The 26660-nt window shown below is 46.8% G+C and overlaps 1 protein-coding gene across 1 annotated transcript in view; it reads left to right on the plus strand.

Moving 5' to 3' along the window:
* The window catches only part of TRMT11 (tRNA methyltransferase 11), a 361711-nt gene that overhangs the window by 160936 nt on the left and 174115 nt on the right, over positions 1–26660 (plus strand). The window contains exon 11 of the mRNA XM_086926991.1: positions 18568–18699. Within this exon, the coding sequence (XP_086783117.1) occupies positions 18568–18699 (132 nt within the window). The remainder of the gene's footprint in view (positions 1–18567; positions 18700–26660) is intronic.

Consider the following 26660-nt stretch of genomic DNA (forward strand, 5'->3'; position numbering starts at 1 on the left):
GGTCTCTAGGAGGATCCTCACTTCCACAAGCAGAGTGCAGACTTCAGGTGATATCCCCTTTCCTATGAGAAACTGTCTCGCATTCAGAATCCAAACCTGATCACACAGTAGTCCTTCAAGTACTCAGTGGATCATTCCCTTGCTTTCAGGCAGAGGTGGGACACAGTGGAGTGATTTGGATCTCGATTGTACATGCATTTTCCAAACAGGGGAAGTGAATCCACTATCTACATTTAAGAAACAGTTTTGATTGGTCCTCTTTCATGTATCATTTTCTTACTGTTTCTGAGGTGCAGCCTTTGTGCAAGGTGATGGCTCTCACAGCAAGTATCATTGATGCTGGTTTCAAGAAGGAATAAGAAAAACAAGGGCAAAACAACAGTATTCCTGAAGCCTTAGCCTCTTCCATGCGTGATGCCAGACGCCAGGGGGCCGTCCCATTTGCGCACGTGTAGAATTTCGCCCACACAGCAGGGAAATGCGCGCCACATGCAAGCGGTTAATCAGGGACAGACAAAAGGACCGACCCTATCTAGAAACGTTCTCACTTCAAAAAACAAAAATTGCAGTCTCACCCTTCACACTTACCCTCCACCACCAGATGGCAGTCATAAGGAATAAATAATCAGTAGCCCACTTCTAACAATTACTTCATTGAATTTCTAAAGTTATTCCTCTATCCTTATTACTTTTCTTCATTGTCAGGGTATTTATCATCCATCCAAAGGAATGCAGTCAGTACACATATACTGTACAATTTTGCACCATGCTTAACCATGCCTGCATTGCCAATTTTTTGGCGGTCCCTGCAGGCTGTGAGAGTGATAAGAGGAGCGGTTGTGGCGTCAGACCATCACCTAGTCCGCCAGTCTTACCTAGGAAGAGGACGCCGCTTTGCGGTCCATATGGAGCCTTAGGAACTAGGGCTCGAATCCATTGCAAGCACCTTAAGCCCCCGCTACTCTTTCGACTGCTGTAGTTGCGCCAGTCTGTTTATTGAAGAGGACGCCGCTCCGCGGTCCGTATAGAACCTTGGGAACCGGGGCCCGAATCCATTGCCTGTATCTAGCCCCCGCTGACCCCTCGGGCGCTGTAGCCCTACTTGATCCTTTACGACGGATTGAGTCACCCGACCCTGGAGACTACCACCCACCAAATTGAAAGCCGCCTACCTTGAGAGAGAATAAAACCCTTCACACTGGAGAAATTCCATCCACTGGCTCCTCTAACTCTAAGAAAGGCCATCACAATATAAAACCCCTTCAGACATAACTTAATGAAGGCCTGACTAGAGATTTTAGAACCTCCTCCTCTAACCGTTGAAAGTCTTCGTGCATGCAGGAGAGGAAACCACACCTCAGATAATCTTTAAATACTGCAGCCTGAAGAAAGTGTTGCCCACCTCTGGGTTATACCCCCTCCTTTTATTGGGATTTGTGTGTGAGCCCCCACCCCATGGTACATCACCGCCCTGATTAGGCCATACATCGAAATGCGCGTTGGCGTGAACTTTGTGGACGACGGAAGTCTAGTTATTGTTAACTACTTTTTTTCAACTCCCCCTGCCTCCACAATCTGACCTTTGTCTATGCAGCTATATTATATTCTTTCTGCAGGCCCTGATGCACTATTATGAATGGTATGAATAGATGTATGTGACTATGTTTGCCTGTATCTGATTAGTTTGAAAGTGAGTGTGAGTTTAGCTGGTGTGTTTGGGAGTGTGTGGGACGCGTATGTATTTTATAAACCCTTTTTGATCAATGTATTGTGAGAGAACTGTCTCCCTTTTCCCTATCTCACAAAATATGGGGAGTTAAATGTAACCCATGTCAGTCTAAATGATTCAGACAAACGTATTCAAAAAAATGAATAAATAAACCAAAAAAAAGCTAAATGAACACTGTGTGATGTGTATTTGGCTCTGATACATATTTCTTGTCACCATCCTTTGATAACTAAGGATCCCTTAGGGGACCGTGAAATATACCCTTGCAGGGTAACTGCTGATTCTATTGTACCATTACCTAGTCTTAGCCAGGCTAACGTTAAACTAGAAGAAAGTATGGATGGAACTGACAAACCAACACCAGGGATATAACCCCACCACTAAATCATGGACAGGAACAGAGTTACTCTCAATAACAAGCTTCAAGTCCTGCAATAACTAGAGGAGAACGAAGATCTAGTAGAAAGTCAGTTGGACAAGATCAAAGAAGCAGTGACATCAACTTGTCAGGAGTTACTGGGTCCCGAAAAACACCAGCATAAAGAATGTATCTATCCAAGACTCTCCACAAACTCCAAGAGATGAAGGAAAAGAAAGCTGCAGTCAATTCCAGCATAACAAGAGCAGAAAGAGCGTAAGTTCAAAGCAAATACACCAAAACTGACAAGGAAGCAAAGAGAAGCTTAAGAGCAGACAAGCAAAGATTTACCGATGGTCTTGTGGCAGAAGCCCAGGAAGCAGCGCTCCATTGAAACTTGAAAGTACTCTATGACCTAACAAGGAAATTCTCAGCCATTGAAACTTGAAACAACTCTACGGCAGGGGTCTCCAAACCGGTCCTGGAGGGCCGGATCCATGCCAGATTTTTTGGATATCCCCATTGAGATACATGTAGTTATTTTAAAAATCTGGCATGGATCCGGCCCTCCAGGACCGGTTTGGAGACCCCTGCTCTACGACATAACATGTAAACTCTCCGGCCAGTGCAGCACGCCAGAAAGACCTGTTAAAGACAAAGCTGGAAAATCAGTCATGAGTAACTAAAGCCAACAACTAAGATGGGTGGAGAACTATGAAGAATTGCTGAACCAGCCCGTGCCACAGTCTCCATCAGACAATCAGCCAGCTGACAAGGACTTGCCAATCAACTTCAGCAGACCAACAAAGGAAAAAATACGGCAGCTGAGAAAAGGGAAGGCAGTAGGCCATGACAACATTTCTGAAGAGGCACGGAAGACAGACATTGAAACATCAGTAGACATGCCCTACCCCATGTATGGAATGATCCGAGAAGAGGAAAATGTGCCATTAGACTGGAAGGAGGGTTATCTCCTCAAGATCTGTCAAAAAGGTGACCTGAGTAACTGCACAAACTACGGATGGATAACTCTTCTGTCAACCCCAGGCAAAGTGTTCAACAGAGTCATCTTGAACAGAATGAAGAAAGAAGTCGACCCTCAGTTGCGTTACCAGCAAGCTGGCTTCCACAAAGATAGATTGCAACACTGCGCATCATCATTGAGCAGTTAATGGAAGTAAACTCTCCTCTGTCAATTTCATCGACTGTGAGAAGGCATTTAACAGCCTGGACACAGAGACCCTTTGGAAACTCCTATTCCTCTATTGTGTGGCAGATAACCTCGTAAGAATCATCAGAAACTCATACAAGGGAATAACCTGCATGATAGTCCCTGGAGGAGAACGCACAGAAGCCTTCCAAGTAAGAACTGGAGTGCCTGGGTTATTTGCTCTCGTCTTTTCTCTTTTTGCCGGCCATAGACTGGATCATGAAGACATCCACAGCAAAGAGAAGAAATGAGATCCAGTGGACTCCTTGGACTCAGCTCGTTGACCTGGACTTTGCAGATAACCTGGCCCTACTCTCCCATACCCATCTGCAGATGCAAGAGAAGACTGTCAATGTTGCAGCCACATCATCACAACTTTGCCTCAACATCCACAGGGGAAAACAGATTCAGTTGACTAACACAGCCAGTAAGAGTGCAGATGATGCACTGAAAGAGGTTTAGGCTTTCAAATACCTGGCCTCACGTCAAGGCAAGAATCGCAAAAGCAAGGGCTGCCTTTATTCAGCTAAAGAAGACCTGGAGTGCCAAGGACTTAATTCTGCACATGAGGATCAGGCTTTTTAACACAATCACCTTCTGTGCGGAGCAGAAACTTGCAGAACAACCGTGACCACCATCAACAAAATCCAGACCGTCATCAACACTTCTCTGAGCAAAATCCTCCAAATCCACTGGCCAAATACATCAGCAACAAAGACATGTGGCAGCAGGCTTTCTAAATCCTTACTTATGAAGAACTCATAAAAAGACACTGGAGCTGGATAGGTCACCCCTCAGCAAGCCCTCACCAAACACCACCAAGCATGCCCTGTCCTGCAACCCTCAAAAGGAAAACAGTAAGACCACGAATCACCTGGTGCAGAGGCCTCGAGGCTGACTGCAAGGAGTTAGGTTACACCTAGAGTCAGATTGAAATAAAAGCCCTGCATGGAGATGGCTGGAGGGTCCACAGGTTGATGGCCTGTACCCCAGGAGGGTATAGGCATAAGTAAATAAGTTAACCAGGGGCTTTCCAAAATGGATCACACTGGTTCTAGTATACTCAGGCTTTCAGCATGCACAGATTCCCACTACCATACTTTTACCACAGACTTACTGCACATAAGTACACTCAAGACACATATGGGAGTTAAGCAAAAGGACCTGGTATTCACATAACAGTGGAACTTTACGTGAGAGGGATCAGTGGACTGCTCTCTCTTTGACACAGAGGAAAATGGTCTTATCACACTTAGGATTCACAAAAACGAGGTACGCTGCCACCACTGCTTTATGGGCCTTGTCCAAGGCATGGACAGTAGTCCTATGCTGACTACAGGTGCACGCTTTGTGCACCCATCCAGGATGCAGGACAGATTCTGGAGCTCACATTTCCAGGGACAGGCTTTGACCTTGACACACAATAGATTAACATGGTGCCTGGGCCAGACAAGAAGGATACCGTTTTTACAAGCAGTCAGGTACTCGGGGCAGCAGTGCAAACATGTTTACCATGAAGGGGATATTTCCTTCCCAACAGATGCTCCTCCGAGATTTGACTACATGGATCCATACTCTACTGTTGGAGAAGACCTGTTGTCAAGTTGGCAAAACCAATGGCACTGTCCATCTCTATTCCCATGATTCATTATGGTTTTATGCTTTACTGTTAAATCTAGGTCTTGTAATGAGGTAGACCACCTCAACATCTTCAGAGTCTCACCCTATGTTACCATCAACCCCTTGAGTAGTTTGTGATCTATTGAGAACACAACTTTGTATCAAACAAATAAGGCTAGAAACCTCCTCAAAGCCCACATTATCTCCATATAGGTCTCCCCGACATGCTGACGTTCTTCTTTTCCGCAGCCCAATGTGGATCTGGGAGAAGCAGTTCCTCTGGCCTGTTTCTTTTCAGGCCTTCACAATGCCTTTTCGCATCAAACACAGTGTGCCGATGCCTTCGGGCTTCAAGTCGTGTGCGTCCTGTTCGCTGCGGATATCGGCAACGGACCCCACGAAATCTGTATGTGGTGTCTGGGTGAACACCACGACTCTGCCGAGTGGGACGCCTGCTAGCAGCTGAAACCGAAGTCCCTGTGGCAACGACGGATGAAGTTGATGTCCACCCGGCTGTCCCTGTCGGAATCCTCGCTGTGCCGGTCTCCGTTTCCAGCTGAAGGCTCCGTATGGCGTAGTTCTTCTTCCCATGCTGCGTTTCCCGTCCCGGACAGGTCCCGATGTCATTCCTGTGGATGTCACTTGCCTACGTCAGGTAAACACCGGAAGAAGTCACAGGAGTCGTCGACCGTGCACAAGCGTGACGGGGCCTGCCGCTCCCGGTCTTCAGCGAACACGGCCCCTCAGGAGTCAGCACCAGCCTACCCACCATTTCCTGGTGTGGGTGCGACTCGGACCCAGATGGAAGACTATTCTCTGCAGGCCATCTTTGGCTCAACCCCTCTCCCTGGGGACCCACAGCGGGGGTAGGGACTCAGGTCGGGGGTTCGCTGGCGGGTTCGCCCACGGCGCCGACCGAGTACCTTGACTCCGGTTCCGGGGATGCTGCGACAAAGGCATCCCACTGCGATGTCTTGCCCTCCTGATGCGCCTTCGCACAGCCCTGCGGGGCTCCCTACGTCATCGCGGGAAGAAGCTGCAGTGCAGAGCTCTGCTCCGAGTCGACGTTGTTCCTTCCCAGAGGTCAAATCGATGCTGGCCCAACGCCGGGCAGACGAGTCCCCTTCGGGGGACCTCAACGTCGATCCGACACCGTCTCGTGGTTGGTCGACACCGGTTCCATCCCTGGCTGTTCCTCTGCTGGTAGAGGACTTGACCCCAGTGGGTTCTCCATCCCTGGCGTTATTTCATTGCTTCATGGAGCAGGGGCCCATGGTGGAGCAGGGGTCCATGGGACAGCAGGGGCTCATGGGGCACTGGCCGGCTCAGCATTTTGCAGGGCTTCTGTCGTTGGGTTGACGGATTAGCCTGCAACTCTCCCCAACCGACGAATTGCTGTCTCTGCTTTGGATGGCCACGGATGCTGGTGCTGAGTTTGCGAGGGCGGTACGCAGGGCTGCAGATATTCTGCAGTTGCAGCCGCCCTCTGTCTCCCTGCCTTCGGATCCTTTGTTGGATCTTCTCCACCAGGGCACGGTGGATGTGGAGCCATTGTTGTCTTTTAGCAGCTCCTTGTACGATGTCCTTCTGGGGACTTGGTCCAGAACCTCATTGGGGGATCACATGGGTCGCGCTATTGTGCATCGCCATTGCCCAGCTCCAGACGACCCTGCCTGTTTGTCCCTCCATCTAAGGGTCCACAGACTTATAGTCCAGGCAGCGCTCCCTTCCTCTCCTCCTCTGTTGCTTCCTCCCACTCAGGAGTCTAGGTGGTTGGAGTTGTGTGGCCACTGTGACTTTGCTTCCTCCAGCTCAGGCCTTCGGTCCTTGAACACTTCCTGCTTTTTTGCTCGGGCCACTTTTGCCCTTTGGGACACCGTCGCGCGGCTCCTCCCCTCTTTGCCGGAGGGCCCTCGTGCTGACCTGGTCTGACTTATTCGGAACGGTCGTGACATGGCGCAGTTTTTTGTACGGTCGGCCATGGAAAACACTGACTCCGTTGGTCGGGCTATGGCCAGGTCAGTTGCTCTGCGTCGCCATGCGGTGCTACGCGATGGCAGTTTCCCTGACAATGTTCGGGAGTGACTCCGGGATCTACCCTTTGATGGGGTTCATCTGTTTGATGAGCATGCCGACTCGGCGGTCCGGCGACTCCTCTGTGGATTTCGATGACTACCAGGTTATTAGTCATTTTGGAGGACCTGTGTTTTTCGTTGCAGTATTGTCCCTGCTTTTATAGTTTGCATCTCTGATCAAGACATTATTGCCCAGCCTGTATGGCTGTCCAGCCATGTCTTCTTCCTCCTTATGGTACAGCTAGGCCAGCTGTTTAGGATGATTCTTTTTGACCTCTGCTTATGAGCTTGTCTCAAGAGGTGTCCCTCATTATTAGAAGGGATGTGACTTACCCTATGTAGGGTATTGGTTAGCTATTGTGTAGATGTTGTTCCTTGCTGGAAAGTTTCGAAGGCTCCTGTGGAGTTCTTTTTGTTATTTTCTGTTCCTCTGGGGGTTTTCCCTGTGGGTTCTGCTGTGATCATTCCCCTTTGTTCTTTGCTTCCTGCTGTGGTGGAAAATCTCCTTTGTTGAGGCCAACGGGCTGGTGTGGCACTCTCCTGGAGCTACTTTGCTGCCTACGGTTGTTCCGTTGAACTCTCCTGCGTCTGTGGATGCAGTATGCTCCGGTGTGTTGTTGGCGTCCCACAGAGGGGTTCACATCCTCCTGCCTTGAATTTGGCTCCTCTCCCGCTTTACGTTCTGCTCTTAGCACTTTAGCTGTTTTGGGCATGGGTGCTCATCCCTGTGGGTGCCTTGTTCCATTCCGCTCCAGTCTGGTTCTTCTGTGTTCTGGGAGGAGGGGGGAGGGGGGGGGCGGTGTTCCCTGAGCCACCGTCTTGGCTGCTTAGTCTTCTTCCCAGATGTTGGAACATGTTCGGGCTTCCCCTGTTGGGGTTTGCCTATGGGCGGTGGAGTTTTCGCCAGGGCTGCTCTCTGTTGTGTTTTTCCCTCCCTTTGCTGGTACCCGGACTGTTCTTTGGTCTTTCTGTTGTTGCCACACAGGGCTCAGGTGTTTCTCCTTCTGGCCTCTGCTGCGTTTTTTCCGACGGACTTGTTCTGCTCCCGAATGTTTTCTAGTATCATCCGGTCTCTGGTTATACTTTTTCAGACATTCTGTGTCTGAGGGTTACTGACTCCCTTTTCTTCCTTAATGTGGGGGTCAGTATCCTGTCTGTTTCGCGGTGACGCAACCGCTCCTATCCCGATCGGGAGGTTGGGGTCGCCCTCTTTGTTCATGGACTTGGGTATCCTGCAACATTCACACCGGTGCCGTTAGTGCCTCTTTGGGCGACTTTCGGGGTCCTCTTCCAGTTTATTTATTTATTTATTGGATTTGTAAGGCGCTCAGCTACCCAAAAAGGGTTTCCCGGTGCCATAGCGGACAGAGAGCAAGAGCTTGGGGCTGTAAGACGGAATTATTGATCAAAAAGCCAGGTCTTAAGAGTTTTGCGAAAGTGGGTATACTTAGTTTCTTTGCGAATGTTAGAAGGCAGAGTATTCCAGAGGGAAGGGCCGAGGTAGGAGAAAGATCACCCCCCCCCCCCCACTACCCTCCCCCCCGGTTTCCCGGTGCCATAGCGGACAGAGAGCAAGAGCGTGGGGCTGTAAGACGGAATTATTGATCAAAAAGCCAGGTCTTAAGAGTTTTGCGAAAGTGGGTATACTTAGTTTCTTTGCGAATGTTAGAAGGCAGAGTATTCCAGAGGGAAGGGCCGAGGTAGGAGAAAGATTCCCCCCCCCCCCCCCCCCCCCCCCCCCCCCATATTGGAAAGTTTGACCCTGGGTACAACAAAGTTGACCATGGTTTTAGATCGTAAGTGACGGGAAGGAACATAGGGGCGGACAAGTGCTTGGAGATATTGAGGGGCAGTGCCTGCCTTGATTTTAAACATGTAGCTCAGGGCTTTGAACTTAATACGGTTCTCCACCCTGAGCCAATGTAAGTCCCACAGGTGTCCAGAAATGGGAGAGGCCCTGGGGATTCTGCAGAGGAGTCTTGTTGCAGAATTCTGGACTAACTGAAGTCTGCGGATCACGGCCTTATTAGAGCCCAGGTATAGGATGTTGCCGTAGTCAAGCCGTGAAGTAACAAGGGCATGGACCACGGTTTTTTGAGTGGAGATAGGCAACATCCATAGAATTTTCCTGAGCCATTTCAGGATGGTAAAGCATAACGCTGTTACTTTAACGGTTTGCTGGTGCATGGACAGTGAGTCGTCAACAATGATGCCCAGGTTCCGAACATGGATAGTTGGTTTGGGGAGGTTACCCATCTCATCCGGCCAGTGAGAAGGACACCAAAGGTCTTTCTGCTTACCCAAGATGAGAACCTCGGTCTTCTCACCATTCAGCTTCAGGTGATTTTGGGTCATCCAATTGGAAATGTTACTGAGGCCTTGTTTTAGACAGGAGGGTGCCAGGGGGTTGGAATTAGAGAGGGAAAAAATAATCTGAGAATCGTCAGCGTACGTGAAAAGAGTTAGACCGGCCTGGTCCGCGATGTCAGCCAAAGGTCTTACATACAGGTTGAATAGCAGTGGGCTAAGGATTGAGCCCTGAGGCACCCCATGAGGTGATGTGTGAGTTTTGGAGCAAGCTGTGGCCGAAAAAATTTGAAATGTACGAGTGTCCAAAAAGGAAATCAACCAGTCCAGAGCAGAGCCGCATATACCAAAGGATCTTAGAGTTTGAATAAGCTGTATATGAGAGATGGTATAGAAAGGCAGGCGCACTAAGGTCCAGCAAAATGAGTGCGACTGTCTGTCCTTCGTCGAGATATTGACGTAGCCTCTCGGTGATTCCTAATAGTGCTGTCTCTGTGGAAAAGCCGGCACCGAAACCTGATTGAGAAGGGTGGAGAGAGTTGTTGGTTTCGACAAACTGTGAGACAAGAGAATGGACATGTCTTTCAAGTATTTTGGAGAAGACTGGTAAAAGAGAGATGGGTCTGTAGTTAGCAATAACTTCGGGATCAGCCGTAGGTTTTTTCAAAAGGGGGGTTACCATTGCATGTTTCCATTGTGCAGGTACAATGGATTCCAGCAGTGAAGCATTCAGAGAATTAAGAATCACCCGCAATTGGTGGGTATCTAGTTTTTTCATGTTGGTGATGGGGAGGGGGTCTTTAGGCGAGCCAGATTTTACTTTGTCTAAGATAGTTTTGAGTTCCTCAATATTTAGGAGTGGCCAACAGTCTAAGTGAGCTGTAGGAGCAGGGGACTTTATGGTGACCTCATGTTCAGAGGCAGTAGTGGTCGCTGGTAAGGGTTAGATGAAGATCGAGGTTCCACTATGGGCCTGTAGAGGTCTGTTTAAGTTAGAGTTAGCCATTTCCATGTACCATTTTTCGATTTTATCTGTGAAGAATTGAGCAAGATTGTCACATTGTTGGTCATTTAATGGCAGAGGATTTGCGACTGTTTTAAAACCCGCAATTTCTTTCACCATTCCAAAAAGAGTTTTTGAGCGATTAGGGGCTTCGGTAATGGTTTTAGAAATAAAGGCGGCCTTAGCCATATTGCATAAGTTGTGGTAATTATTTCTAGCCTTAACATAGATGAGTTTCAATTTGGGTACATAGTTTTTTAGCCATTTTCGCTCTAAAGCTTTACATTTTGATTTTTCTGCTTTAAGGGAGTCATTGTACCATAGTGCTAGGGGACGGTGGTTATTCAATTTTTTATGAGAGAGAGGGAGACAATGATCTATGGCATTGAAAAGCCAGTACTCAGTCTTTATAGCAAGAACGTCAGCTTGTTGGTCAGCAGACGGGATGTCAGAACATAGAGTGTTGTTTAATGCAGCTAGGTCAAGTTTTTTCCAGTTTCTTTTCGGGGTCATCAAAGGAGAAAAAGGAGGTGTGGCAGAGGTAGGCAAAGTGAGACTAAATTTGGAGAGAAAATGGTCCGACCAGCAAATGGGGATTGAAGGATAGCATATAATTTCGGAGAGACTGGAGAAAATTGGGTCCAACAAATGGTCTGCTTTATGTGTGGGGCCAGAATTTAGTACGTTGATATTGAGGGCAGCTAAATCAGCAATGAAGTTGCTACATGTAGTATTGGAAAGGTCCTCTAGATGTAAATTAAGGTCACCAATAAGCGAAAAGTTTTTGGAGTTCAAATGCAAAGAGGTAATGTGGCTAGGAAAGGAGGTGGCCCATAATATCGGGTTTCCGGGAGGGCGGTAGACAAGTAGACCAGAAAGCGTAAATTTTGGGTTAAGTGTTAATTTAAAGAGGGCAGCTTCGCAATTTGGAATGTTGAAGGGATCAAATCTGCATCGCAGATGGTTTTTAAAAATAATGGCTATGCTACCTCCTGTTTTCAATGCTCTGTCTTTACGGGTGATGGCATAGTTAGATGGAAGAGCTGCAGCTATGCCAGGTCCGGCACTCTCAAGAAGCCAAGTCTCAGTAAGGAAAAGCACATCAGGCTGTTCATCATAGAGGAGGTTAAAAATGTCTAGTTTATGTTTAGGGAGTGAGCGACAGTTTAAACTGATGAACGAAAAGTTCTCAGTGAAGGGAGCTGTGTGGGGAGTTAGTGCGTTGTGGCTGTTAGTAGAAGGGGGGTAAGGCTGAAGGTTTAAAAGTGAGAAATTGCATTGGAAACATGTTTTGTTACCTGTGTGCTTTGCTTCCCCTTGGTTGTCAATTTCTTGACTTCTTCGTATGTTTCTGTGATGCTGTGTACGCACTTGAGAGAGCAGACATGCGTGTGGGGTTTCCCTGCGGTGGTTTCTGGGTGTTGTCCCAGATTTCCTCTCTTCTTTTTCTCTCTCTCTCTCTCCTTCATGGGAGCTAGTTGGGTGCGTCGGGCTTGCTGATGGCCCTTCATCGCTGACCCTGTGGGTGGGGAATTGCTGTCCCCACCTTGTTTTCTACACTGTGCTTGCCTGTTTTCTTTCCTTGGGGACTTGGTGCCTTTCACTCGCAGACCCTACTCCAATGAGGTATGGCTTTGGTATCTATTCTAAGTTAAGGGATCTGCAGCTAGTTGTCTCTATCAGATGAACGAGTTACTTACCTTCGGTAACAATGTATCTGGTAAAGACACAGTCTAGCTGCAGAGTCCTTAACGCCCACCCATCCTCCCCGTTCTGCGAGAGCCTTTCCAGGTGGGTTTGTCTACCTCAAGGGTTGCCTCTGGGTCAGGGTGTGTCATTCTGTTTTTGGCACCTCCGCCACTTTGGTTCTTGGGTGGCTAGGTTTTGTGCTTTCCATGCTCCCCTACCCTTATTGCTACTGCATGGAGATTCTCATGTTCTTCTCCCCTCCCTCTTCCCTTGTCTCTTTCTCCCCATTCCTTGGGGTCTCCTTTTCTCTGCTGCAGTCGATTGGGTTGTGCTTCTATTTGACTATGCTGATGGTCATTGTCATGTTGTTCCAGTATAGTCCTTTGCAGTTACAGTATATGGTTACTGACTGTCTTTCATACAGCTCCATTCTGTGGTTACGAATTGCCCTTCCTTGGTTATGCCATTTCTTTCCACTACAGTTGCCTCTTCGCTTTGGTAGGATTTGTTCTGGGGCAGGTGCTCTGTTCGCTCCCTTCAGTCCCTTCAAATATTGTGTGTTCTTTCAATGTGGTGGTGATCTCATCATTATCGGATTTCTTATCATTGTTTTTCCGAGAAATTTGTTGATTTAATAATTTTTACTCTTTTTTGGCACACTGTTCCTATACTCTCGTAGTTTTTGGAAGTGGCTCCGCATTGTGGGGTGGAAAGGTTTCACAGAAAACTGACGTAAGCACGCCGGGGGGACCTATATGGCTCCATTGAGGTCACTTCCGTGGACGAGGTCAGGATGGAGCTGGGCGACACCACCACCCCGGTGTGCAAAGGTACTGCTGGGGAAAACGTTTTCTGGATCCGGTCTGACGCCTGGGGAATATTCTATGTTAAGGAATCTGTGGCTAGACTGTGTCTCTAACCGATACATTGTTACCGAATGTAAGTAACTTGTTCGTCACATACACAGAATGGTGTCCGTGGATCAAGTGAAAGGAGATGAAAGGAAAAAAAACAACGCTTCTCTACAGTCTTTCTGCTGCTCAGGTGTTAGCTCAGGGGCATATTTTTCCTATTCCAGAGAACCCTCCTTCACATCACCATGCTGTAAGTGGTTCACGGTCTTCCTCAACCTCCTCTCTCATTGCCATGATGTTCACTGTGATGTCTCCCCGACGTACGGCTTAAGCCTGTTTTCATGAAGCACCCTTTTTGGCTCCTTTGTGGAACCTGTATCCACCAAGTAGTTTACCTCATAAACGTTCTACACTACCTTGTATGGCTGACACCACTTATTCTACAAACCTCTTGGACAAATGGGCCTCAACGCCAAAATCTCCAGACCCTCCTGGTACCCACTCAGTGTCACTTTCTAGTCATACAGTTCCTTCATCACCTTTTTGCTTGACTGATGTTTTTTAATTGGCGGACTCTTCTACTGTGCCATCAACTTGCTGAGACTGCTCACATAGTTTGCCACGTCCCTCTGAGGTTACTCAGCAGTTCCTTCCTGCCCTTCTGAGATTAGGGTGTACCCAAACAGAAATTGAGGGGGGTGAACCCCACTCCTTTTCTGGACTTTCTCTGAAGGTTATTAAGAGACATGACAGAAGAACTAACGTACTCCTGAGGTTCAGTTTTGTCATTATGCTCATAAGGGGCATGGTAACTCTTTCCACCAACCTGCTGGTTTGTTGGTGATTTACTGTGGAGAAATGTTAGATGTCACCTACTTGCTCCAACATCTCTCTCATACATGAGGAGGTAAAGTCTGTTACCCACTCGGAAATCACTGTCTTAGAATATTTAATCTTTGGAAAGATTTTTATGGTTACTCCACCTACTACCTTTTGTAGGAAGCTGGCTCTGTATATACTTACCAAAAGGAGGTAGTGTGCACAGAGTGGAGTGAGTCCCCAAAGGTATGGCAAAGGTTAATGAAGATAATACCAATTTAGTGGTAGCTGGGCTGAACAGTTAGGCTTATCTGAGGGTAGTGTGAATGTGTTTGGTGCACATACTCATACAAGGCAGGGACACACACTCAATGGCTAACTCCAAGCCAATGCTTTGTATACACATTTTACTAGTTACTTTTATTTTAGGGCTAAGTTGAACTCAGTTACAGGTAAGTAGATTTTTCAATTGTAATACTTTCAAGTTATTATTGGTAAGAAGGTTTGTATAGCATCAAACAATATTTTACATTTGCATGAAATATTTTTCAGTGTAAAGAAAGATACTTTATATTCTGGTTCACACTTAGGATTTCATTGGTCTCTCACTGTATTGTACTATGCGAGGAAAGACAGGTGAGTAACTTATAAGTAAGTAATCTGTTTTAATATTCTGTTTCCAGGGGTTTTGGTCAGCACTGGGTAAGGGTCGGACCAAGGTAGGTAGTGCACCACCAGCGGCAGTGGAGTGGCCGGGTAAAGAGGTCCCTGGACCCAGTGTTATCCTAGGAGACTGAGGGCACCTGGAAGAGGCACCGGTTACAGGTAAGTAACTGTGGTTCAGGGACACAGGCCCTGGGGGTTGAGGTCAGCCCTGTAGGGGCCACCAAATAGCACTGAGACTGCACCACCAGTGGCACTGGGGTGGCCGGGTGCAGCATGCAAAGGAGCTGTCAGGTGCCCTGTGTTGAAACCAATGGAGATTGTCAGTTGGGGAAAGCGACTTCAGACTTGGTTCCGAAGGCTGGCTGAAGGAACCCATCAACTGTAGATGTAAGTTGGATAGTGGGGGGGGCGCCGGGACACAGTCTGATGGGCACACCAAGGCGGTTGCAGGGGTGAACTTAGGTGTCGGGTTTTTTCACCAATTCCAGTAGCAGTCGGGGGACCCTTCAGGTTGAGGCTGCAGGGATCGAGGGGGAGATCAAGAGAGGTCGTCCAACGCCAGGTCCCAGGGCAGGCTCACCAAGGAGACTTCACTGGGTCGGTGGGACTCCTGGACTCGGGCAGTGAGTGTCGGGTGCAGAGTGGTTTAAGTGCCACAGATCCTCCTGGATTCGGAGTCCAGAGCAATCAAGTTCTGGGTTCAAGATACAATTAAAATCTCACCCCATTAAAACTCACAAATGCTATTAATAATCTGTCGTTAAGGGCGTGATAAAACTGGTGGTCGTCAAAACTGGGGCCGTAAATCCCAACTAATAGGACCAGTAAATAATCCTTGTGGCAGCTAGCCATCACTAATCTACTGGCTGGATCTATATACATCGCCTGAATCTTAACATCACACTCCTTCGTACTCAAACTAGGACACCCTTAGCTTGCGTAGTAAACTCTGCTGCAATGTGTTGACCCTTCATCCTACGTGGCGTTAGGACTCCACTCCCTAGGGGCCAAATACGTTTCCTGTAATATTGCTACATCTATCTGTGTCTCTGTAAATAGTCAACACTTTACATATTATTCTCTGTTCATTTAAGCCTCTGACATTGCATGTTCGCAATTGCATTAGCGAGGAATCAGAAGACATTGTTGCCCCCTGGTTCAAGTCATCTGGCATTTAATACGGATTTCAAATATTCTGTTACGTCCAACCAATCATTACCACACAGCAGCAGCAAACCCTTTAAGGACAATAACATATAACCCCACCCACGCTGTGCAAACCCACAACTGACACAGCCTAGCAGTCAATCACACGTTCCCTCCCACTGTCGTCCAACCCAACCCATTCCCGAAACAGAACCATGTGGCACACACGAGGGTTGATGTTGTCTGACTGATCAAGCTCAAAAAGCTGGTATCAGCTTAGGGCTTTGTACTTAGGCTAATGTTTGCACGTAATAATGATTACGTTATACAATTATATAATCTCTGTTACAACCACAAGTACATATCAATGCTCCGTGAAAAGTTCGACTAGCACAAAACCCACCACCCCTGTGATTGTCTTAAGCCCTCCATGGCCTTCTTACGCGGGAACCAGGCAACTGACTTGAAGCTAACTCTGTATTCGAACCAGGGGAAGTAAAGGATAGGAACTTCACAGCAAAGCATCCAAACCACTTCTCCGCTGTCTGATCTCGAGGAACGACGATGAGTGGCTGCAGTCTTGATCTTGAGGAATTGCATTGCCTGTTTTGCATCACTGAATATAGTTGCTTTGATGCTAACAGCACTCATAGCCTAACAGGATATAACATGTTGTAATCCAACTGAAGTTCAAGTAGCCTTGGTTTTACTGGAATGAATAAACGTCTCACCTCCTGAACCTGCTGTGTGAAGTCAGGATTCAGTGATATCTATGAGCTTTCATATCTTAACTCTTTTAATAATCGAGCCTTTCTCAATGCAGCATCTGTCTCTTTAGCTCAGAAGCTGCACTATAATAGGACACAGCAGGGCTCCCAGGTTTGGACTTGGGGCAAGAGAGCGGTGGGCATGGTCCACTATGAAGATCTCAGATAATGTCTCCCTGCCCTGTAAGTTAGTAAGAAGCTGCTTTACAAACATTTCCATGTTGGCAATACCTGTTGACTCCACAATCCCTACTATTCTCAACGTTTTCCGCCTTTAGCCAGCCTCTAAGTCTTTAGCTTTTAACTACAACATTGCCATCAATTTATCCACTTTTTTTTAGAAGTTTCCATGGTCGTATATTCATCCTCAATCTCTGAAACTCTTTGCTCCACTGCTTCCGGGCACGCAGTATGTTTGTCAAGGCACTCCGACATTCGGTCCATTCTAAAAGTTGGAGCATCTATTTTACTAACTATCTTTGTGAGGCTGTGTTGCTTAGTCATTAGTATCTGTCTCTGATATATGGGCCATCTTCCATCTCAGAGTCTTCAAGCAAGGTCTCCCGTATAGTATCCCCAAGATCACTTTTTTCATAAAACTTCCTGAGATCAAATTGTAATTTGGATTGAGATTTGTACAGCTTGCTCATTGTGACCAACAATGCGATACGCAGACATCGCACTAGTACTATTGTCACTGTAGTCCACCCTGTTAGGCAGCACACCTAGGTCACCTTGTATGTCACAGAACTTCTCTGTCTACCATATAGAAAACAGTGGAGACCTCTAGAACATATCACCTGCTTTGTGAGAGACAACCTACTCTCCTTGCCTGGACACAATCAAATGTTCTTCCTAGCGAGCCAGGCACAGTCTCCGATATCAATTCTCTTATCTAAATATACAGCGCCTAAAGATGGCTGTTGCAACTGCAGCCTGTCTTTGTAGGGCTGCATATTGTAGACAAGACCGTTCGGAGCAAGGAGTCTAAATGAATTCAAATTTGTACACCTGTAGTGCCTCTACCCGCAGCTCACGTTTCCCTGTGAGGATCAGATGGGCAGCAGGACTGGATGGGGCTAACGCAGTAAGTTCTCAGTCGAATTGTCTCAGCCAGCGGTGGGGTGATGCCTGGGCCGCGAGCCGAGGCCTCCGCTTACTGTAATGCTCCACTAACATTTCTTGCCGTGACCCCCTCCAGACCACCGCAGCACTTACAGTTGCTGCTACTGACAACTCCAGGCTAGGCCGTTACCCAGTGTCGACGTCGGCAGCCTCGACTGGCCGCGGGGAGCTATCCACTCTCCTGCAGGGGAATTCATAACTACAGGGCTTCTCACAGGTTGCTCTGCCAACTCTGTCTTCCTCACAGCCTCGACATCGCCAGTTGCAACACCCTCAGCGGCAGCTGACTTCAGTGCGATCCCTGCCACTGCGCACACCCATTATAGGCCCCACCTGCGGCTCACGTCGCAGCTCTGATGTCTGAGATGCTCCAGCCCCAAGCGTCAGGCACTCTACAAAAAAAGAAATGTGCTGAGTTCAGGTAGGCACAGTAAGTCTGTGAAGCTAGGCTCTGTATCGATTAGGCACCAGGTTCATGTCGGATTTGAAATTGGCTGATGGAGGCCGCTCGTAATGTGGCCATCTTCTAGCCAGGGAAGCTCCGTCCCCCCAAGTTCGACATTGATATTTATAGGGCTTTATGTCCACTGTGAATCCCCAAACGTATTTGCCCTGATTCGTGATTGTCTCCAGGGTCTACATCTCACTTTATGATTTTTGTCTCTGACTAGTGCTAGGTCATCAAGATGTGTTGGCAAGCTCTGAACCATACCCACATGTTTACACTGGTTTGGCATGGCTCGATACATTTTCTAATTGTACTGTCATGTGACTTGGAAGATACTGCAATCAACACTCAGATGTGTTAAGTGAACTAAATAAGACCATGGGTAACCTTTTTTTAAATATAAAAATTTAGACATTTGTGATGATTCTGTGCATGTGTATGACAACCCTGCAATAGAGGGCAGTGGCATTATTGGGTATCCTGCCCTTATTGTGTCCTATGGTATTCCTTGCATATAGCCATTGTCTGATCTTGGGCGGTGTGGAGTGCAAAAAAACGATGGATTTAGGCCCAGATCTTTGTACTGGGGTGAATGTAAGACATTGTTCTGCATTCTGTCCATCAACTGTGTTTTTTGCTATGGTATTCCTCAGCATAAATTATTTACATGTGGAAATGTGCGAGCTGAATTCCTGAAAAATACTCTTATAATGTTCTTATCTATTATTTAAAATATTGTCTTTTAAAACAGTCAGGACTGCCACATCCCTGTCTCATCAAATTACCACCTGAGCGACATTTTTTCTGACCTTTTACATTTTTCTGCGGAGTATCTTACCAGAGGTGGAAGATTAGTCTACTGGCTACCCGTCTACAGACCAGAGTAAGTACAATTATATGTTTTGTTTTCCACTCTTTTACGACATAATGATCATTTGGGCACTGCGTGTGTATGTCATTATCTGCATTATATATGTTTAAGCTTTAGCCATTAACTTCTGTGTTTGGATCATGTTTTTTCAATAACAAAACATTCAGTAGAGAAAGAGCACACTAGATATCATTTTGTGAAAAGTTGAAACAAATAATTTGTTGTATTGCTTTAACTGTTGTCTTTTGATATTATTACAGTTATAAACGCCAGTGAACATACTCCATTTTCAAATTCAATAAATTCCAATAACACAGTTATTGCTAGCTAGAACAGTTCATGTCATTTTAAGGAAAGGCTCTTATTCAACAAAAAGTCTTGTTCACAGTAATTTGGGTTTGGATATGCGCAGAAGGAAATAAAGTGTGAAGCTTTGTGACAAATGTTTTACCTTAACTGAACTTACTGAGCAATTGTACTGTTAAAGTTAAATTCAATTGGCACAGCGACTAGAATTCTAGATCTGAATATTTGTCAACATTGTTTTATTAAAGAAAAAAAAGTTAAATAAATTAAAAAAAATATATAGGTTTAGCATATAAATGCCCCCGCCCCCCTCAGGACTACACCCCCAATACCATATTGCATGTAATTAATTATGTCTTGTTGCTTTATCTCTTTTCCCAGTATTTGAATAATTACACATGTCCCACTTACACTAGCTTTGTATGACTTATTCTAGTGAAGTCACATAGCAATGCCAATGTGTGGGAAAGATTGTGAAGTAGTGTGGCTCACTGGTTAGAGGCGGCAGACCCGAGAGCAGAGGACGGCCCGGGACCAGGGTTCGATTCCCGGCGCGGCAGGTTTCTGGACCAGGGTCAGCGGACTCGATAATTCTCTTGCCTCGGTGCCCACTCTGATCAGCGTTCACACTCGGCAACTCTGGGCATTAGCTTGCCTCATCTTCACTAACGGCCCCACCAGACTGCCGGGGATGCCTGGTCTCACCCTGGAGATACCCATTAAGGGACCATCTCTCAGGGAAGCCAGGAAGGGTTTCGCAGCGGTCGAAGCGCCTTGGGACCCTCCGGGTAAGTAGTGCGCTATATAAATTCCTATACATACATTTACAAAGATGGAAAGCGTTGGCGGCTTACCTGGAAATATAACACAATTTTTTTTTAAATATCAGCAGATGTCCTGTTTTAACGGAATACACCTACATCAGGAAAACAGAAAAGGTAGTTTACAATGAAAAATGCGACACTTTCACATATACTGTAAAAAAGAATTAAAACCTTTTTAGGTCTCGGCTGGCATGGGCTGCGCACATGCGCAGTCTCGCTGGCAAGATTTAATGATTTAGAGGGCTTTCAGTAACAGGCTTAAAGCCCCGCCCCTCTTTCCCATTGGCCGGTGTCACCGTTTATGCTAAACGGTGGCCAGCCATTGGGAAAGAGATTTTTATGACGTGGACTTTTCTTTTTTACAGACGGCCCACTTGGACGGGCTCTTCATTCCTTCTGCTGTGAAAGCTTTCTCATCTTTATGGGGCCATGTGTTTCAAACATATGGTCCCACGAAGACAACCTCCGCTCTGTGTTTATTTTTGCATCTCGCTTTCACTTTAAAGTGAAAGCGAGATGCAAAAATAAACCACGGCTGCCTGGCGAGCGCTTGTTTTAGAACTTGTGCCCTGCTGCTTCCCTAGTAGCACCATTCCACCTCACTTTTCCCGCCAGAAAATTTGAAGGCGGCAGACCCTAGACCGGGGTCTGAGCAGGGTTGTGTTCCCTACAGGAAGAGTCATCATGATAAGGCTGAGGGCGGAGCACCTCCTGGCAAATTCTCATGTCCTATCTTCAAATCCCCAAATGGTTGGTCCAAGCTGGGTGTAGTAGCACCTCTGGCTGACGCACAGAAAGGCGAAGTGCGCAGTCACTGTCTCGCAGATAAGCAACCCCCATTACTCCGTGTGCATGGCCTGCATCGGCTGCAGGCAGGGAACGGTTACAGAATGGAGGAGAACAGAGAGAAGCTTCTTGTAGGCCCTTGTCGATGCGCAGCATTACTTGATCAGGAAGCAATAACAGGGCACGTTCCAAAGGTCTCTGGCGAGCAGGCTACAAGATTTGGGCTTGGTCAATGACCTTGGCTGATCCCACCACGCTAGAGCGCTGATGTTGCACTCCCTGGATGTTTAACAGGATGTCTCTATGGATACAGGCATAAACTGAAGATAATAGCCCCGCAGCGTTTATAGCAGCCGTTCATTCTGGAGACCAGGCGGGAGCAGGGCTTGGCTGCTGAGATTCGCACTGCGAAAGAGAGGTAAGCACTGTCCAGGCATCCAACTGCTCAGCGCCGTTCCGAGGAGGGAATCAGAGGTAGGGGCAAATACACGGCGTGCAGCGTTTCCCAACCTTTGTTGATGTTTTACGGCACTTGCTGAATGAGAATGCATCTGCTGCAGATGTCCAAGATTAAACTTCCGATCTTAGTTTTAAATCTCAGCAAATCAATACATGTTTTTGTAGATCTACAAACAAAAGATTGGAGGTAAATTCTATATACAGAACGTGTTGCTGTTGTGAAAGTGGTGTCCTTTTGGGCTCAGAAAGAGCTTGTCAACCATTCGGTTGTGGACCTTGGAATGAGATGTTTGTGTTCTGCCTATGCAGTCCCGACAAGAGACGTGTGTTGGTTGAGGTGGGAGTGAGACCTGCACTTCCACAATTATACAAGGGGGATTTTCAAGACAGACACTAGTTGGGTTTGAAATAGATGTAATGGAAAGAACTGTAAATGTTAAAATGTAAATCATGTTCTGGGCGTCCACGTTCCGGACAGTGGATAATTCACAGTTATGGTTTCCGAGGAGAGGCAAGCCGGGGATATTAATAACATCCATTTGCACAGAGGCACAAGCACCAGCCCTTTGCCCCTGCACCTCAACTCAACGCTCCGCATTTCATCTACATGGGATTGGTAACAGGCTGAATCTTAGTGTGGGCCGCTTGGGCTTATGGGCTCATGAGAATGTACACTTTGAGGAGTTGGGACACGGACTGCACTTATAATTAAAGCAGTGCACGCAGACTAAGGAGCATGTTTCGGGCACACAGACTGCGTGAAGGTTCGGTCACAGCCTGTGAGGAGCTTTGCAGGGAATATGCACTGTGAGAGTAGGCGCTAGACAGTGAAGAGTGCTTTGGGCACAGAATGTGTGAGACGTTTAGTTACAGACAGAGTGGCGCTTGCCTTACAAAGACTGTGAGGAGCTTCAGCAGGTGGTAAAGGTCTGCGTTAAACCCTTCGGTAAAGAGAATAACATGCAGAACAGCACAGGGTAACATGGTTTAAATCATGAATCAAAACCTGGAGGAAAGGCAATATGTGTTTATCCTTAACCTTATCTGTTTTCGATTTTATAATGCCGCTAAGATTTTCATCTGATACTGCCATTTGCAGTGAGAGCTTTTATTTTGCTTTCAATGGAATCTGCAGATTTCAGACCAGGCTAAGTTTCCTGTCCTGCAACATAATTACAGCTCCCCAGAAGACCTCAATTGCAATAAAAACCAGGAAGAGCAACGCTTTGACAGAGGGACAGTCTAACAAGGAACTGATTGCAAGTTGAATAGAAATAAATACCAACATACCAGCCAGTAGCATGATTTGCTCAGGGAGTACATTTATTTATTTTGCTAATGTTATGTATATATATTTAAAAAAAATATTTATTGGTATTTACACATTACATATTGCATAGGACACAACACTGAGTAACATCTGTCGATATAGGGCAGCAGCGGATGATTTATCAGTCTTTTGCTTGTCAGCCCTCCATGGTCTAGCTACACATAAAACACTTAGTTCGATTCGTTGCGATGGGGCGCTTTCCTGGTCGTTATCTAAAACCTAAAAGGTACCGGTGGTTGTTAGGTTTTTTGTTGCTCTCATTGTGCATTTTGTTTGTTCCCCCAGGAAGCCCCGTCTGTGATTTACCTAGGAATATTTGCTCACAAAAATCCTATAGTGCACCTAAACTGCTCTCCCGGAGTGCCCTAAAGGATGATCCTGCTTTTGCCCACAAGCGATTAATTTGTTTCGCCCGATTATGGATTGACTGCTGGTTTGTTAGCTTAACTACTCGTTACATTGCTCTGAACCCATCACTTTGCTCTAAAGTGCAACTTGGCATGACGTGGCTTCAAAATACATAATTCTTAACAATTTGTCCTTAATGCAGTAAAGTACCACCACACCTCCCGCAACAAGTTTAATTTTAATCTTTTCAGATGGTATGTTTGTTTTTGCTAGTCCATCACAGTTACACGTAGCTTAGCCATTGGTTCTGCCAGCCATTCCTATAGGTAGCTCAGATCTGCAAGAACTTGTTCTCCATCTTTACGTTGTTACACCATGCTGCAATGATACTCATTTGTTCGTGAATTTTAAGTGCACCAGGAGCTTTCGGGAACTGGGTAGTCTGGGAGATCCGGTGCCTGAGATTTAGATTTGAAAGTGGAAAGGATGGATTCCTTCGCTATCAGTTCAGTCTAGAGACGTCATTGAATTTTGCCAAATTCCAGCGTTTTCCTCGCTGTCTTTTCGGAAACTTAAGGAATATTCTGTGCAGCTCATTCAGCAGTGTTAGTGTGCTGCTTCTTTCCATACAACTGTCCTCTTGGGTTGGCAGTGTACTGAATAAACATGAGACTTTCATATTTCACACTGATAAATCTTGCTTTTAGCTTTCCTAATGTTGGGTCTTTAAAGTGTATCTGTTTCCAAATCATCTTGTGAATCTTGAGTGTACTTTAAGTGGTGGCTGGCGAACTCTGAAATTGGTAGGGTACTTGCCAGTAGTTCTGGTAAGTGAGCAAACAAAGTAAGCCCGATCTTGTCTAGGAGGTTCAAAGGGGTTCTCCCGCTTGAGAAACGGTAAAAAACAATGGGGTAAAATAGTGCATTTGTAAGTTACATTTTCACTTAACACTGCAAACAAGCATTGAAAATGTAATAGGTCTCGCCTTGGATTAAGTAAAGCTATTTGCTTTGCTAATGGTACTGTATAGCAAAGCAAATGGCTTTAACCAAATAAAAGGCGAGACCTAATGCATTTATAATGCTTGTTTAAATAATATTTTCCAAAAATGTTTTGGTCTTCAAATTGGATGCACATTGACAATACAACAGATTTTGGAGAAGTTGCCACATCCTGCCATTGTCAATGTAAACATGTAATTGGAAGTACCTTTATTCATTACTACAAACATGAAATTCAGATGCTGTCTCCTTTGCTGTCCTCATGAGCAAAATGGTTGCAATCTTATTCTTTTTCACAATTTTGTCAGTCTACAGAGACCTCTGATTGTGCTATTGCCTATTGAGGACAACAGCTACACAGGTTCATGAAAACCCTGAAAGGTTAATTGCCATTATGTTATATTTTAAAGGTATAAATAGATTCTACAACCACTTGCATATATTTTTCAGTCATGTATCTAATTTTCGTGATCTTAAAATGATACAGTCCACCACTCCGTCCTTCCCCTTGTTCCCTTTTAGAATGTTGGAATGTTCCATTGTGACTGTTGGAGAAGAAGCTGAGCAGAGTTTTTGCATTGATGTTGTTTCCGAATAAACAGTTTAATTTCCTGGAGAGACTGGTTTCTTTTCCAGATGGATGCTAACTGAATGATACAAATTTAACTTATTACCAAACTGAGTCCATACTAGTTATCATCTTCAGATTCTATTTTACTTATAGTTTCTTATTTAAAATGCTAATGGAGGTATTGAAGTTAGAGGTTCATATCGACACATTTTTTTTAGTCTATTACAACTGCAGAAACCCATTCTGAGCTATCTGTGGGTTCAATTATTCTTTGTTTGCACACCATCGATCAATCAATCAATCAATCATTTGTAAAGCGCACTACATTACCCGCAAGGGTCTCAAGGCGCTGGGGCGGGAGGGCACTACTGATCAAACAGCCAGGTCTTGAGTATCCTCCTGAAGGTCAGCAGGTCTTGGGTCTGTCGTAGGCTCAGTGGGAAGGTGTTCCATGTCTTGGCGGCGAGGTGGGAGAAGGATCTCCCACCGATGGTTGTTCTTCGAATGTGCGGGACAGTGGCGAGTGAGAGGTCGGTGGAGCGTAGCTGGCGGTTGGGGATGTAGAAGGAGTGCTATCTGTTGAGGTAGGCTGGGCCAGTCTTGTTGAGTGCCTTGTGTGCGTGGGTGAGGAGCTTGAAAGATATCCTCTTGTTGACTGGGAGCCAGTGCAGGTTTCTCAGGTGGGTGGGATGTCGCTGTGGCATGGTACGTAAGGATCAGTCATGCCGAGGCGTTTTGGATGCGTTGTAGTCGTTTGATGAGCTTGGTCGGGGCTCCTGCGTAGAGGGCGTTTCCGTAATCGAGTCTGCTGCTGACCAGGGCCTGGGTGACTGTTTTTCTTGTATCTGTCGGGATCCATCTGTAGATCTTACGGAGCATGCGGAGGGTGTTGAAGCAGGAGGAGGAGACGGCGTTGACTTGCTTGGTCATTGAGAGCGTTGAGTCGAGGATGATTCCCATGTTGCGTGCGTGGTTGGTGGGTGTCGGGGCTCCCCCCAATGCCTTTGGCCACCAGGAGTCGTCCCAGGCTGAAGGGTTGGAGCCGAGGATGAGGACCTCCGTCTTGCCCGAGTTCAGCTTTAGACGGCTGGTCTTCATCCAGTCGGCGAAGGCCTTCATTCCTTCGTGGAGGTTAGCTTTGGCTGTGATGGGGTCCTTGGTGAGGGAGAGGATCAGCTGAGTGTCGTCGACGTAGGAGATTATGTTGAGGTCGTGCTTTCGGGTTACGTTTGCGAGCGGGCCATGTAAATGTTGAACAGCGTCGGGCTGAAGGAGGATCCCTGGGGTACGCCGCAGATGATCTCTGAGGCTTTGGAACAGAATGGGGGGAGGCGGACGCTCTGGGTTCTGCTGGAGAAGAAGGAGGTAGTCCAATCCGGAGCCTTTTCTCGGATCCCTGCGGCGTGCACGGAGTGTGCGGTGGCAGACGGTGTCGAAGGCGGCAGAGAGGTATAGGAGGATGAGCGCTTCGGTCTCGCCGTTGTCCAGCAGGGGTCCTGATGTCGGTGGCGGTGATGAAGGCAGTCTCTGGGTTGTGGTTGCTGCGGAACCCTGACTGGGAAGGGTCCAGGATTCTGTTTTCTTCGAGGTATCGGGTTAGCTGTCTGTTGACGGTTTTCTCAATGACCTCTGCTGGGAAGGAGAGCAGAGAGATGGGCCAGAAGTTCTTGAGGTCTCTTGGGTCTGCCTTAGGTTTTTTGAGTGGGGCATTGATCTCGGCGTGTTTCCAGATCTCTGGCAAGGTTGTGGTCTCGAGGGAGAGATTGATGACCTTGCGCAGGTGGGGTGTGATGATGCTGCTTGCTCTGTTGAAGACGTGATGCTGGAATGGGTCCAACGGAGAGCCGAAGTGGATTGAGCGCATGGTCTTGATGGTGTCATCGATGCTCATGCTGGCCCTGGCTAGCAGGGGGTTGTGGTCGATGGTGCAGGGAGGGTCTGTTGTGTTGCTGTCTGTTGGGGCTGTCTGGGTGTTGAAGCTGTCGTGGATGTCTGCCATCTTGCGGTGGAAGAAGGTGGCGAGGGAGTCGCACAGGGCTTGCGGGATGTCGGTGTTGGAGCTGGGGTTGGAGAGTTCCTTCACGATGTTGAAGAGCTCCTTGCTATTGTGTGCGTTGTTGTCGAGGCGGTCTTTAAAGGAGGTCCTCTTGGCAGCCCTGATGAGGTGGTGGTGGTTGCGGATTGCGTCCTTGTTTGCTGTGTGGCTGTCAGGAGTTTGTTCACCAAGTCCAAATGTTTTTTTCAACTCCCCTTTGACACTGAAAGGTACGAGGCAATATTTAACTTGAATTGGCTTAGCTTCTTTTTTAACTTGATGTTATGTTCAAGCCCCATAACGCATCCAAAT

Source organism: Lissotriton vulgaris, chromosome 6 (genome assembly GCF_964263255.1).
Source record: "Lissotriton vulgaris chromosome 6, aLisVul1.2, whole genome shotgun sequence".
Lineage (NCBI taxonomy): Eukaryota > Metazoa > Chordata > Amphibia > Caudata > Salamandridae > Lissotriton > Lissotriton vulgaris.